The sequence below is a fragment of the Nycticebus coucang genome, chromosome 6 (genome assembly GCF_027406575.1).
Source record: "Nycticebus coucang isolate mNycCou1 chromosome 6, mNycCou1.pri, whole genome shotgun sequence".
Classification (NCBI taxonomy): Eukaryota; Metazoa; Chordata; class Mammalia; order Primates; family Lorisidae; genus Nycticebus; species Nycticebus coucang.
Window position 1 is genome coordinate 23,132,240 of NC_069785.1, and position 15,791 is coordinate 23,148,030.

General features: G+C 39.8%; 1 protein-coding gene across 3 annotated transcripts in view; it reads right to left on the reverse strand.

Annotated features, from left to right (window-relative positions):
* Positions 1-15,791, reverse strand: part of NUBPL (NUBP iron-sulfur cluster assembly factor, mitochondrial) — a 290,845-nt gene that overhangs the window by 224,562 nt on the left and 50,492 nt on the right. For 2 of the 3 annotated variants that reach the window (XM_053594729.1, XM_053594730.1), the window contains one exon: positions 14,110-14,200. The exons of the other annotated variant lie outside the window; for it this stretch is intronic. In XM_053594729.1, the coding sequence (XP_053450704.1) occupies positions 14,110-14,200 (91 nt within the window). The remainder of the gene's footprint in view (positions 1-14,109; positions 14,201-15,791) is intronic. 3 annotated transcript variants of the gene reach the window in all.

Consider the following 15,791-nt stretch of genomic DNA (forward strand, 5'->3'; position numbering starts at 1 on the left):
TCATAAGCCAGCATACATATTCATTCCTTAACTTGAGAAAAGCTCAATACCTTTAGGACAGAGAGAAGAAAACTGCGACATGAATCCCGAAATTATTATCCCACTATTTTTCTATTACAATAGAAAAACAAGTGGATCCTACTCCAACAAGTCTCGCATTTAGTTATTAATAAATACTGTTTCATCTTCAATAAAATTATCTGATATTTCCATTTTAGTAACCTCTCTCCACAGGTCTTAAAAATGTCCTACTTTGGCTCAATGCCCATAGCACAATGGTTATGGCGCCAGCCACATGCACTGAGGCTGACAGGTTTAAACCCATCCCGGACCTGCCAAACAACAATGACAACTACAACTAAAAAGTAGCCAAGCGTTGCGTCGGCACCTGTAGTCCCAAACTTCTTAGGAGGCAGAGCGGCAAGAGAATCGCTTAAGCCCAAGAGTTAGAGGTTGCTATGAACTGTGACACCACAGCACTCTACCAAGGGGGTGACATAGTGAGACTCTGTCTCAAAAAAAAAAGTCCTACTTTATTAGCTCAGACACTCTTCGAATAAATTCACAAGTATTCTAAAGGTGATTTGTCATCACCAAATTATGAAAGCAAGATATTTTTACCAATAAGACATTTTAGAAAGCCTAGTAAAAACCCTCAACATGAACAGAAAATAAGAATATTACAAGTGTGAAATGAAGTAACACATCTCTGCTTGCAACTACCATTTAATATTCACTTGCCATTTCAAATAAAAACCTTCGACTGGGAGAACTGGATAACCACACATAAAAGACTGAAACTGGACCTGCACCTTTCACCACTCAATAAAATCGATTCAAGATGGATAAAAGATCTACTAAATCTAGGGCATGAAACAATAAAAATCTTTGAAGAAAGTGGGGGGAAAAACACTTGAAGATATTGGCCTGGGGAAAGACTTTATGAAGACTTCAGTGGCAACTGCAACAGTGGCAAAAATAAACAAATGGGAGTAAATTAAACTGAATAGCTTGTGTATAGCTAAGGAAACAACAACTAAAGCAAACAGGCAATCATCAAAAATGGGAAAAGATATTTGCTTTTTATGAATTGGACAAAAGATTGATAACTAGGATCTACAGAGAACTCAAGTTAATCAACATAAAAAGAGCCAACAATCCCTTGTATCAATGGGCAAGAGATGTGAATAGAACCTTCTCTAAAGAAGACAAATGGCTAACAAACATATGAAAAAATGTTTATCGTCCCTAATTATCAGATAAATGCAAATCAAAACAACTCTGAGATATTACCTAAGCCCATTGAGAATGGCTCAGATCACAAAATCTCAAAGCTGGAATGTGAATGTGGAGAGAAGGGAACACTATTACACGGCTGGTGGGACTGCAAACTAATACAACCTTTTTGGAAGGAAGTATCTAGAATCCTTAAGAACGCAAACTAGACCTCCCATTTCATCCCACAATCCCATTACTGGGCATCTACCAAGAAGAAAAAATATCCTTTAATCATAAAGACATTTGCACTGAACTGATTGCAGCTCAATTTACAATCACCAAAATGTGGAAACAACCTAAATGCCCACCAATCCAGGAATGGATTAAAGCTGTGGTATATGTATACCACGGAATATTCAGCCACAATAAAAAGATGGAGACTATACATCTTTTGTACTAACTTGGATAGAGGTGGAACAAATTCTTCTTAGTAAAGCATCACAAGAACAGAGAAGCAAAAATGTACTCAATTTTGATGTGAGGACAATTCATGACCTAGTACATGGTGGGGGTGGAAGGATGGGGGAGCAGAGAGAAGGAAGGAAGGAGGGGTGTGGGGGGGTCACAGTGTTTGGCACACCTCTTGGGGGAGGAACACATTTGTAAGAAGGACTTTACCAGACAAATGCAATTAGTGTAACCCAGTTCTTTGTACCCTCAATGAATCCCCAACAATTAAAAAAAAAAAAAGAAAGAAAACCTTCAAGTCAAAGGTTCAAGATGACGGACTGAAGCCAGCTTTCAACAGAGGCTCCCGTCCAGAAGGGGAGTTAAGAGACAGGAATTTAGTAAGTATCCTGGTGGACTTGAGCCACACCAAGACAGAAGGTTGAAGAATGCACATCAACACCGCTGAGGCAAGCTGTGATCACAAGGACGCAAACAAAAGGTACAAAATCCACCACCAAGCGGACAGGAGTCCCCCTCCCCCATGAGACCGGCTCAAGAGCCCCACAATTAAACAAACGGGCAGAAATTAAAGGCCCTCCCACTACACTCCACAGGAGAGACCTTCTAAAAACTGGACCTACCTCCCCTACTGGGGTACCGTGGTGTTCTCCTGCCGGGCATAAAACTGAATAAAACTCTAGCTTCCCCGCTGAGCGCCCAGCACCCCCCCCCACTCTCACTCGGGGTCTGGAGGCCTGTCCCCCAGGAGTTCAGATCCTTGGGTGATTTCTCGAGGGGAGTGCACAGTGCCCGAGCTGCGTCAGGTCAGTGCCGACTCTGAGACAAGTGAGCAAGGGCACATTGCTGAGGGGGAGTCAAGCCTTGGCGGCACTTCCCTGCCGTGCAGTGCAGCAGCCCTCCCCAGGCAACAATACGGCCAGGCACAAAACTGAACAAAACTCTAGCTTCCCCGCTGAGCGCCCAGCACTCCCCACCACACTCACTCAGGGTCTGGAGGCCTGTCCCCCAGGAGTTTGGATCCTTGGGTGATTTCTCGAGGGGAGTGCACAGTGCCCGAGCTGCGTCAGGTCAGCGCCAACTCTGAGACACGCAAGCGAGGAGAGGGCACTCTGCTGAGGGGGAGTCAAGCCTTGGCAGCACTTCCCTGCAGTGGGGTGCAGCAGCCCTCCCCGGGCAACAATACGGCTGGGCACAAAACTGAACAAAACTCTAGCTTCCCCGCTGAGCACCCAGCACTCCCCCCCAACTCTCACTCAGGGTCTGGAGGCCTATCCCCCAGGAGTTCGGATCCTTGGGTGATTTCTCGAGGGGAGTGCACAGTGCCCGAGCTGCGTCAGGTCAGCGCTGACTCTGAGACACGTGAGCAAGGAGAGGGCACTCTGCTGAGGGGGAAATCAAGCTTTGGCGGCACTTCCCTGCGGTGCGGTGCAGCAGCCCTCCCCGGGCAACAATACGGCTGGGCATAAAACTGAATGAAACTCTAGCTTCCCCCCCACTCCCACTCGGGGTCTGGGGGCCTGTCCCACAAGAGTTCGGATTCTTGGGGGATCTCTCAAGGGGTGTGGACCCAGCATAAACTGCAGCCGCTCAGTGCTGACTCTGGGGCACGAGACAGAGGAGAAAAGGGTCGGCTGAGTACCCACACCAGAGCAGCAGTTCCCTGGAGGCAGATCAACAGCCGTTTTTTCTTTAACGGCAGAATGGCTCACTTCTGGATATTCTGAGGCCACACCCCCTCTCTCCCTGGGCAACCAGAGGAGGCCACCGGTGAGCGGGGGATTTCCTGACACTGCTCACAAACCCTGGGAAGCTTCCAGGGCGGGGCCGACCCAGAGAGGTGATCGGACGCAAACCTCCAACAGCAAAGAGGACACAAACCTCCAGCAGCAAAGACGTTTGAACTCAGAACAGCCCGCCTTCTGTAGGCGATTTCGGCAGGAACAGAGACAGAACCCCGCAAAGTTGTCTGTTCTGTTCTCTTCTGTTAGCAGCATCAATCAGGGACGGGGCTAAGCCTGAGTGAACACCTCCTTCCCATCACCTGCATCAAGCACTCCAAGATGTCAGGCCCCATCTCCTCCTGCTAGATAGCGGCAGTCTGCTGGGGCCTGGCAGACTTCCTTGCGATTCAGGCAGGTACAAACCCCTGGAGTGTCTGTTCACTGCAGGCAACTGGGTTAGCCATCTGCAGAGATACCAGTGACTGGGTCCGACGGAGGGGCAAAGTGGGGAAGGAGACGTCAACCTTCCCAGACTGCTCTGTTTGCTGGGTGGCTCCTCCTGACTCCACGCTGCACTGGGGTGAGCCGTGTCAGAGGAGTCACCAGGCTCCTGTGATCCAGTTTCCAGAGACCTCTTGAACTCTCCCACCCGAGACAGGTGCCGATTGAGACAGCTGATTTGGACCTTTTGAACTGGGCTAATAGACTGAGGACTTTTCAGGCGGTGCCCTGGGTGTGCGGTTGTAGGAAGGTTTGATTCTCCTTTTCCAACTGGTGCCAGAGGTGGGCGGGCGGGGTGACTTAATTGCTGATTTTTCCACACAGCCGAGACTTCAAGCCAGAGTAGACGTTGCAATAGGATCGAATAGAAACCAGCTAAAAACAAGACAGAACCACTTAGCCCCACCACACAAGACAGGGCCCCAGTTCCTCAGGCCACAACACTATACGGGACCTTGATAAAGCCCCAGGGGAAAAATCAAAGGGAGTAAAATAACCATGGGGCAGAATCAGCGGAAAAACTCTGGTAACATGAATAACCAGAATAGATCAGCCCCCCCCAAGAAAAGATACGGCAGATGTCATTGAAGATCCCATTCATAAACAACTGGCTGAGATGTCAGAAATCGAATTCAGAATTTGGATTGCAGACAAGATTAATAAAATGGAATTAGGAATTCGAGGAGAAATTCAAAAGTTGTCTCAAGAATTTAACGAATTTAAAGATAAAACCACCAAAGACTTAGACACACTGAAGCAAGAATCTGCAGCCCTCAAAGATATGAAAAATACAGTAGAATCCGTCAGCAACAGAATGGAGCAAGCAGAAGAAAGGATTTCTGACATTGAAGATAAAAAGTCTTCGAACACTCCCAATCTCTCAAAGAGGAAGAGAAATGGAGAGCAAAAACAGATCACTCACTCAGAGAACTCTCAGATAATTTGAAAAAAAGCAATATACGAATTATTGGAATTTCTGAGAATGAAGTGGCCTCGAAGAGCACAGAGGCCCTTCTGCATGAAATTATGAAAGAAAATTTTCCAGACATGCCTAGAGAATCTGAAATTCAGATAGCAGACAGCTTCAGAACCCCAGCACGATTCAACCCCAATAAGTCATCCCCCAGACATATCATAATTAGCTTCACTAAAGTTAACATGAAAGAGAAGATTCTCAAAGCAGCCTGGCTAAAGAAAACTATTACATACAAAGGAAAGAATATTAGAATAACTGCAGATCTCTCTGCTGAAACTTTTCAAGCCAGAAGAGGGTGATCATCAACTTTTAATCTCCTAAAGCAAAATAACTTTCAACCCAGGATCATGTATCCAGCTAAATTGAGTTTCATCTATGATGGAGAAATTAAATACTTCAATGACATTCATATGTTGAAAAAATTTGCCATAAGTAAACCAGCTCTTCAGGATATTCTCAGACCTATCCTCCACAATGACCAACCCAATCCTATACCACAAAAGTTAACTCACTCAGAAACTTCAGATCAAACTCCAACTTCCACACTGGCGAAAGGATTAAAAATGTCCACCGGACCTTTGAAAAACTCGATACCCAAAATTCCACCAGACTTATCAATACTCTCCATCAATGTGAATGGCTTAAACTGTCCTCTAAAGAGGCATAGGTTAGCTGACTGGATACAAAAACTCAAGCCAGATATTTGTTCCATACAAGAGTCTCATCTTAACTTAAAAGACAAATACAGACTCAGGGTGAAAGGATGGTCATCCATATTTCAGGCAAATGGTAATCAGAAAAAAGCAGGTGTTGCAATTTTATTTGCAGATACAGTAGGCTTTAAACCATCAAAAGTAAGGAAGGACAAGAATGGTCACTTCATATTTGTTAAGGGTAATACTCAATATGATGAGATCTCAATTATTAATATCTATGCACCCAACCAGAATGCACCTCAATTTATAAGAGAAACTCTAACAGACATGAGTAACTTGATTTCCTCCAGCTCCATAATCGTCGGAGATTTCAACACTCCTTTGGCAGTGTTGGATCGATCCTCCAGCAAGAAGCTCAGCAAAGAAATCCTAGATTTAAACCTAACCATCCAATATTTAGATTTAGCAGACATCTACAGAACATTTCATCCCAACAAAACTGAATACACAAACTTCTCGGGCGGCACCTGTGGCTCAAAGGGGTAGGGCGCTGGCCCCATATGCCAGAGGTGGTGGGTTCAAACCCAGCCCTGGCCAAAACTGCAAAAAAAAAAAAAAAAAAAAAAAAAAAAAAAAAAAACTTCTCATCAGCCCACGGAACTTACTCCAAAACTGACCACATTTTAGGTCACAAGTCTAACCTCAGTAAATTTAAAGGAACAGAAATTATTCCTTGCATCTTCTCAGACCATCATGAAATAAAACTTGAATTGAGTAACAACAGGAATCTGCATACTCATACAAAAACATGGAAGTTAAATAACCTTATGCTGAATGATAGCTGGGTCAGAGATGAGATTAAGAAAGAAATCGCCAATTTTTTGGAACAAAATGACAATGAAGACACAAACTATCAGAACCTCTGGGACACCGCAAAGGCAGTTCTAAGAGGGAAATTTATAGCACTGCAAGCCTTCCTCAAGAGAACGGAAAGAGAGGAAGTTAACAACTTAATGGGACACCTCAAGCAACTGGAAAAGGAAGAACATTCCAACCCCAAACCCAGTAGAAGAAAAGAAATAACCAAAATTAGAGCAGAATTAAATGAAATTGAAAACAAAAGAATTATACAACAGATCAATAAATCAAAAAGCTGGTTTTTTGAAAAGGTCAATAAAATAGATAAACCTCTGGCCAACCTAATCAGAAAAAAAAGAGTAAAATCTCTAATCTCATCAATCAGAAACAACAAAGACGAAATAACAACAGACTCATCAGAAATCCAAAAAATCCTTAATGAATATTACAAGAAACTTTATTCTCAGAAATATGAAAATCTGAAGGAAATTGACGGATACATGGAAGCACACCACCTTCCAAGACTTAACCAGAATCAAGTGGAAATGTTGAACAGGCCGATATCAAGTTCTGAAATAGCATCAACTATACAAAACCTCCCTAAAAAGAAAAGCCCGGGACCAGATGGTTTCACGTCAGAATTCTACCAAACCTTTAAAGAGGAATTAGTACCTATATTACTCAACCTGTTCCAAAATTTAGAAAAAGAAGGAAGACTACCCAACACATTCTATGAAGCAAACATCACCCTGATCCCCAAACCAGGAAAAGACCCAACAAGAAAAGAAAATTATAGACCAATATCACTAATGAATATAGATGCAAAAATATTCAACAAGATCCTAACAAACAGAATCCAGCAACACATCAAACAAATTATACATCATGACCAAGTTGGTTTTATCCCAGGGTCTCAAGGCTGGTTCAATATACGTAAATCTATAAATGTAATTCAGCACATAAACAAATTAAAAAACAAAGACCATATGATTCTCTCAATTGATGCAGAAAAAGCTTTTGATAATATGCAGCATCCCTTCATGATCAGAACACTCAAGAAAATTGGTCTAAAAGGGACTTTTCTTAAACTGATAGAGGCCATCTACAGCAAACCCACAGCCAATATCGTATTGAATGGAGTTAAATTGGAATCATTTCCACTCAGATCAGGAACCAGACAAGGCTGCCCATTGTCTCCATTGCTTTTCAACATTGTAATGGAAGTTTTAGCCACCACAATTAGGGAAGAAAAGGCGATCAAGGGTATCCATATAGGGTCAGAAGAGATCAAATTTTCGCTCTTCGCAGATGATATGATTGTGTATCTGGAAAACACTATGGATTCTACTACAAAACTCCTAGAAGTGATCAAGGAATACAGCAGCGTCTCAGGTTACAAAATCAACATCCATAAATCGGTAGCCTTTATATACACCAACAACAGTCAAGTTGAAAAAGCAGTTAAGGACTCTATCCCATTCACAGTAGTGCCAAAGAAGATGAAATATTTGGGAATTTACCTAACAAAAGACGTGAAAGATCTCTATGAAGAGAACTATGAAACTCTAAGAAAAGAAATAGCTGAAAATGTTAACAAATGGAAAAACATACCATGCTCATGGCTGGGAAGAATCAACATTATCAAAATGTCCATACTACCTAAAGCAATATATAATTTCAACGCACTCCCTATTAAAGCTCCACTGTCATATTTTAAAGATCTTGAAAAAACATTACTTCGTTTTATATGGAATCAGAAAAAACCTCGAGTAGCCAAGACATTACTCAGAAATAAAAACAAAACAGAAGGAATCACACTACCAGACCTCAGACTTTACTACAAATCGATAGTGATCAAAACAGCATGGTAGTGGCACAAAAACAGAGAAGTAGATATCTGGAACAGAATAGAGAACCAAGAGATGAATCCAGCTACTTACCGCTATTTGATCTTTGACAAGCCAATTAAAAACATTCAGTGGGGAAAAGATTCCCTATTTAACAAATGGTGCTGGGTGAACTGGCTGGCAACCTGCAGAAGACTGAAATTGGACCCACACCTTTCACCATTAACTAAGATAGACTCTCATTGGATTAAAGATTTAAACTTAAGACATGAAACTATAAAAATACTAGAGGAGAATGCAGGGAAAACCCTTGAAGAAATTGGTCTGGGTGAGTATTTCATGAGGAGAACCCCCCGGGCAATTGAAGCAGCTTCAAAAATACACTACTGGGACTTGATCAAACTAAAAAGCTTCTGCACAGCTAAGAACACTGTAAGTAAAGCAAACAAACAGCCCTCAGAATGGGAGAGATATTTGCAGGGTATATCTCTGACAAAGGTTTAATAACCAGAATCCACAGAGAACTCAAACGCATCAGCAAGAAAAAAACAAGGGATCCCATCGCAGGCTGGGCAAGGGATTTGAAGAGAAACTTCTCTGAAGAAGACAGGCACGCGGCCTTCAGACATATGAAAAAATGCTCATCATCTTTAATCATCAGAGAAATGCAAATCAAAACTACTTTGAGATATCATCTAACTCCAGTGAGACTAGCCTATATCACAAAATCTCAAGACCAGAGATGTTGGCGTGGATGTGGAGAAAAGGGAACACTTCTGCACTGCTGGTGGGAATGCAAATTAATACATTCCTTTTGGAAAGATATATGGAGAACACTCAGAGATCTAAAAATAGATCTGCAATTCAATCCTGTAATTCCTCTGCTGGGCATATAACCAGAAGACCAAAAATCACAACATAACAAAGATATTTGTACCAGAATGTTTATTGCGGCCCAATTCATAATTGCTAAGTCATGGAAAAAGCCCAAGTGCCCATCGATCCACAAATGGATTAATAAATTGTGGTTTATGTACACCATGGAATACTATGCAGCCTTAAAGAAAGATGGAGACTTTACCTCTTTCATGTTTACATGGATGGAGCTAGAACATATTCTTCTTAGTAAAATATGTCAAGAATGGAAGAAAAAGTACCCAATGTACTCAGCCCTACTATGAAACTAATTTGGGGCTCTCACATGAAAGCTATAACCCAGTTACAACCTAACGATAGGGGGAAGTGGGAAAGGGGGGGGTGGGTAGAGGGAGGGGGATCGGTGGGATCATACCTGTGGTGTATCTTACAGGGGTATTTGCGAAACTTGGTAAATGTAGAATGTAAATGTTTTGGCACAGTAACTGAGATAACGCCGGAAAGGCTATGTTAACCATTGTGATAAAAATGTGTCAAATAGTCTATGAAGCGAGTGTATGATGCCCCATGATCATATCAATGTATACAGTTATGATTCAATAAAAAAAAAAAAAGAATAACTTCAAGTCGATAATTTCTAGGGCCATATAGACTAGCCTATATCACAGTATAGTTAGGGCTATACTAATTTAAGTTATTTGGAAAGTCAAAATAGAGAATAACTGGTATTTTTTTCTTTTAAAAAAAAAAAAATTATGGCTCAGCACCCATAGCTCAGTGGTTAGGGCGCCAAAAACACATCGAGGCTGGTAGGTTCGAACCCAGCCCAGGCCTGCTAAACAGTAATAACTGTAACAAAAAAATATAGTCGGATGTTGTGGAGGATGCCTGTAGTCCCAGCTACTTGGGAGGCTGAGGCAAGACAATCACTTAAGCCCAAGAGTTTGAGGTTGCTGTGAGCCGTGATGCCACAGCACTCTACCAAGGGTGACATAGTGAGACTCTGTCTCAAAAAAAAAGGTTATATTCATGCCTAAATGCTAGGCTCTCCAAATACACAGCATTTATTCTAAATTCCAATAGGTTTCTAAAATGACTGGCCATCTTCAGTTAATACAATGTCATCTTGTTCATACTTTAGTATAATACCCTTTCTACAAACTAGCTAGACTTCTTATTACCATAATTTTGCATGATAGCATAGAAAATTCATTATTATCACTTTAAGCTTATAGAAACATTCTCAGCCTGACCAAAACTATTATAAACTTAAATTTTTCTTCAATTATTGAATTCATTTTTTAAATATCAAATATAGGCAGGCAAGGTGGCTCAAGTCTGTAATCAATCCTAGTACTCTGGCAGGCCAAGGTGGATCAACAGCCTAAGCTCAGGAGTTTAACACCAGCCTGAGCAAGAGCAAGACCCCATCTCTACTAAAAATAGAAAAATTAAACATTGTGGTAGGCACCTATAGTCCAGCTACTGGGGAGGCTGAGGCAAGAGGATCACTTGAGCCCAGGAGTTTGAGGTTGCTGTAAACTACGATGCCATGGCACTCTACCTGAGACTCTGTCTCAAAACAAAAAAAAGTATATATAAAATAAAATAAAAATCAAATATAAAATTTCCCTTGGTAATCAAGGCTAAAATGTCATAATTGCAAAAAGTATGGTTTTTCTACAATTCCTCCAAAGAAAAAGGATATGAAGAGAAATGTAGACAAATATATGATCTACCAACCCTAATATGTAATTTTAAAATAAACAAATTGACAAAAACGACATTACCACATATCTGTTGTAATAATGAAGACAAAGAAGCAATTCTGAAGTCCCATTGCTCCTCAGGTTGTCCAACTTAGTTTAGGAACAGAGGAACACCTATAAAGCTGAGATTCGGTGCACTGGTCTATCTCCCCATAAACCTCAACTGCTGAAAACAAGTCTTTCATAGTTTTCCCTTATGGTTAATTAGATAATTTTATATTACACTGTGTTTTCTGTAATAGTACAATAGGATAAATTAACATGATAAAATGCAGAAATGTCAAAATGATGCCCGTTAGTATAATGGTAGCAGGTTTTTGTAAGATTCAAAAAGTAATTTGTAAGTTGGGATTTTAAGATTCACATTCTTTTAAGCAAACACCTTAATCATTCAGTTTATTTCTGGGGGACATTCTTTTAAGCAAACACCTTAATCATTCAGTTTATTTCTGGGGGACTTAATGTATCAGCTTATCAACATAAAAAAAAAGTATTTTTTCCCAGACTTTCTAAGATTTCCAGTAGCTCATCTTTACTAGAAAGTCTATTTAATGTCGGCCAATTTGCAAGCATCAATTTTAAGATTACAGCTTTCAGTAAAAAAAGAAATTAAAGTTCACGTCAAATATTTACATTGGCATGGATTGTACAGACTACTGAAAAATTAAGAAACAACTGACATGGAGGGCTCCATTTTGCCATCAATCACATACTGCATGCACCAGTTTTCCCATAACTTTAATCAACAGACAGACATAATAAATCTATCATCTAAAGCACTCAAATTCATTACTCCATCTTTGTGAAAGTTTGACATCTTGGCTCATATTACGTATTTGCAAACTAAGTATGTATTCCACTAAAAGGATAAGAACAAAGAAACTAGAATAACAGCCTTTCAAGTTTATGTTTTCATGAAACAAGAAAATGAGTACATGGGTGCTTTCACCATAAAACTGCTAGGGTCAATTTTAACATCACTAGATCTTCAAGTTTTCTTCAAAATGTATGGGAGAATCTTTACTGTTTCATAAACAATTATCTGGTACTTAACATTATAATCAACTCCAACAACTAAACCACAAACAAAAGCACTTTAAATAGCAGACACTACCTAAACTTTAGATTAATGTAAGGATACAAACAATTAGGTTACATTGTTTGTGTTTGTTAGATGAAGTCCAAGCTGTAGTTGAACCCATTGCCCAGGAGGTGTGCCACATGCCCTTACATTGTGTCCATTACGTCAGAGCACACTAATGCCCCTAAATAACTTTTAATGATAACAAAAAATACTTCTATTACCTACATAGATAGTCCAATAGATATCCACTGGTAAGTATAGTTTGTCCCAGAACCATGGAAAATAAAAAATCCAATAAGAAACAAAAGAAATTATTCAATTTTATACTCTTATTATAATTAAAATCCATTTTAATAAATCAATTTCACATAAAAGCATTTTTAAGAAAAAAATATCAGTTTTTCCAAGTCTTCATTTTTTCCATAAGATTTTCATGATCTTAAAACTTTATATTTGATAATTCTATGAGAAAACACAATAACAAGAGCATTAATAATGAAGATTTATTTTAAAAATTATTTCTTTCTAAATGAAGAGGCTAAGAAAAAAATCCAATGTTTTGGGGTTTATTTAAAGGACGTTAAGACAAACCTGAGAAAAATTTGACTATAGAAAATAATTTTCATCTCTCCTGATACAAATATATTTTCTATTCAAATATTCCTATACACAACACATTTAATGTAAAGAGACAATAATAATAATCTAACTTTTTTTTTTGGAGACAGAATCTCATTCTTTTGCCTGGGTAGAAGGCTGTGGCATTATAGTTCACAGCAACCTCAAACTCTTGGGCTTAAGCAATCTTCTTGCTTCAGCCTCCCAAGTAGCTGGGACCACAGGCTCCTGCCACAAGACCCAGCTAGTTTTTCTATTTTCAGTAGAGATAGACTCTCACTCTTGCTCAGGCTGGTCTCGAACTCCTGAGCTCAGGCAATCCACCTGCCTCAGGCCTCCCAGAGTGCTAAGATTACAAGCCTGGTCTACCGCACCTGACCCATGGTCTAACATTTCTGATCATTAGTAAGTGCCAGGAACTGTGCTACATGCCTTACATTCATATTAATCCTAATAGCACTCATAACTTTATTTACATATGGGAGTTTGAGACATAAAGAAGTTAAATAATTTACTAAAACCCACACAATGACACAGACGCAAATCTGTCAAAACCCATATCTGATTTCTGTATCACTATGTAGCAGATCCTCAAAAAAATATTATTTCATTCAACATTTCATTATAACATTGATGAAGAAAAAACTCAGTTCCTGACCACAGCCACTGCTTATATAGAGTTTACATGTTTGTGTGGATGTACTTAGGTACTCCAGTTTCCTCCCACATACCAAAGACGTGCACATTATGTGAATGAACATGTCTAAATGGACCCAGTGGGTGTGCTGTGCCCTGCATGGAATGGCATCCAGTCCAGGGATGGTTGTTACCTTGTACCCTGAGTTGCCAGGATGGGTGCCAGCCCCCAGCAACCCTGAGCTGGAATAAGCAGGTTGAAAAATGAACTAATGAATGAATACATACAGATTAATGTAAAATAAAAATCTATAAAGTGCACAATAATCATACAAATGAACAACAATAAACAGTGCGGGATGAACATGCTCAGCAAGTATACCATATTGACTATTGCTTGTTTTTGAACTGCATGATTGCAGGAGGTGCTCTTAAATTTTTCACTTTGCAGACATTCCTTGATTTAACCCACCACCACTATGACTGTCATTCACTGATTCACCAAATATTGGGCAAATAATTATCTTACTTATTTTTAATAATCTTAAATGTATGTTTAGTTCATACCATTTTAATGTTTAGTATTAGAAATATTCTGGGTCTTTATTTAGATGTTTAGTAATGTTTCTGTGACCAGAAATATGCTATAACAGAAGAACTTAACTCTTGTTTGTATCAATTAACCTATGGCAAAATTGGTTTCCTTACACATAGTTAGACTTAAAGTCATAGTTTCCAGGAATCTACCAAAAATTTAAGTAAGGACTTAATATCACTGTATATAAAATATACACGGTATCTGGCACAATGCCTCACACCTAATAAGAACAAAATAAAAATAAAAATATTATTACAATGTTTGTATCTTCTTTACTTACTCTGTGATAATTCTGGATTTCCCTTTAGATTCATCATCTTTGGAATTGAAGGGCCATACACATCCACATCTAACAAACCAACGGCCTTTGACTATAAAAAAAAAAAAAAAAACAGAATTTACCATAAAATTATTCCCACGCTTGACTTGGCGCCCACAGCTCAATGGCTAGAGTGTCGGCCACATATACCAGGACTGGCAGGTTTAAACGCAGCCTGGGCCTGCTAAACAATAATGACAACTACAACAACAAAAAGTAGCCAGGCATTGTGGCGGGTGCCTGTTGTCCCAGCTACATGGGAGGCTGAGGCAAGAGAATTGTGTAAAGCCAACAGTTTGAGGTTGCTGTGAGCTGTGATGCCACAGCAGTCTACTGAGGACAACATAGTGAGACTCTGTCTCAAAAAAAAAAAAAAAAAGAAAAATTATTCCCACTCTTCATCAAAGATGAAGCACATAGCAAAAGAAATCAGACTACAGAAAAGAATATTTGAAAAATATTCCAAAATCATAACCCAAACTTTCAAAGTAAGTAAAATAGCACAAATTGGGGGTAAATATTTTGTATTTGTGTAATGTTATCTTGTAGGTAACTGACTAGACAAAGCCATCCCATATGCTTTGCATATATATAGTTCAGGTCTCCCATGTAGACTCCAGTAGACTAAGACCTTTTTCATCTTAGCATGATTTTGAGAACTAAAAAATTACATACAGAAAGTATTAAAATAATGACGTACAATGGCAAACAAAACCCCAGAAAGATGCAGCATTAACTTTTGGAAAGCCCATCAAACACATGAAAAAATATAACAAGAAAAAATTTCACAGAAACAAGGCCATGATAAAGCAAGAGAGAAATCTGATACAGATCTGGCATAAATGAGATGGACGAGCTAACAAGGATACTCTTGGCAGACATAACACAGAGACAGCTTCTTACATACAGATCACAGTTAAACACCCAAAGTCTTCTGGAGAATCCGTAAACAACTAAAACTGTTTTCTCGGATGACACATCCAGCTGCCAAAGGGCAAAATATTGTCACTGGTCTCTTCGCCAGCAGCCAGTTAATCAGCAGCTTAGCCCAGGAAAGTAAAACAAAATTCACTATCCCCAAATGTATCTCTTTTCTTTTCTATTCCCTTCTCTTCTTTCTCCTTTGAATATAGCAAATCAATCTATTATTCATTTTTCTCATATACAAGTAAACAGAATACTAACACTGTCTGTCTTAGAGTTATGTCTCACCAAGACTTACAGCTCTCCTCCTTCTCTCTTCATACCTGGCAGGATAAAATTCTTAACCTCTCAACAAAAGTTTTAAAAACCGAAACAATCCCTCACCTTCCATATTACCTACCTATTTCCAAGCACAACACTACATTTTAAAACTTGTCTGGTTTCCATGAATACACAAACTAAGGTAAATTCCAAGGTCAGGGCCTGTAGCTCAGCAGGTAGGGCGCTGGCCCCATATACCAAGGGTGGCAGATCAAACCTGGCCCCAGCCAACTGCAACAAAAAAATAGCCAAGCGTTCTGCCGGGCACTGGTAGTCCCAGCTACTCAGGAGACTGAGGCAAGAGAATCGCCTAAGCCCAAGAGCTAGAGGTTGCTATAAGTTGTGATGCCATGCCATGGCACTCTACAGAGGGTGATAAAGTGAGACCCTGTCTATAA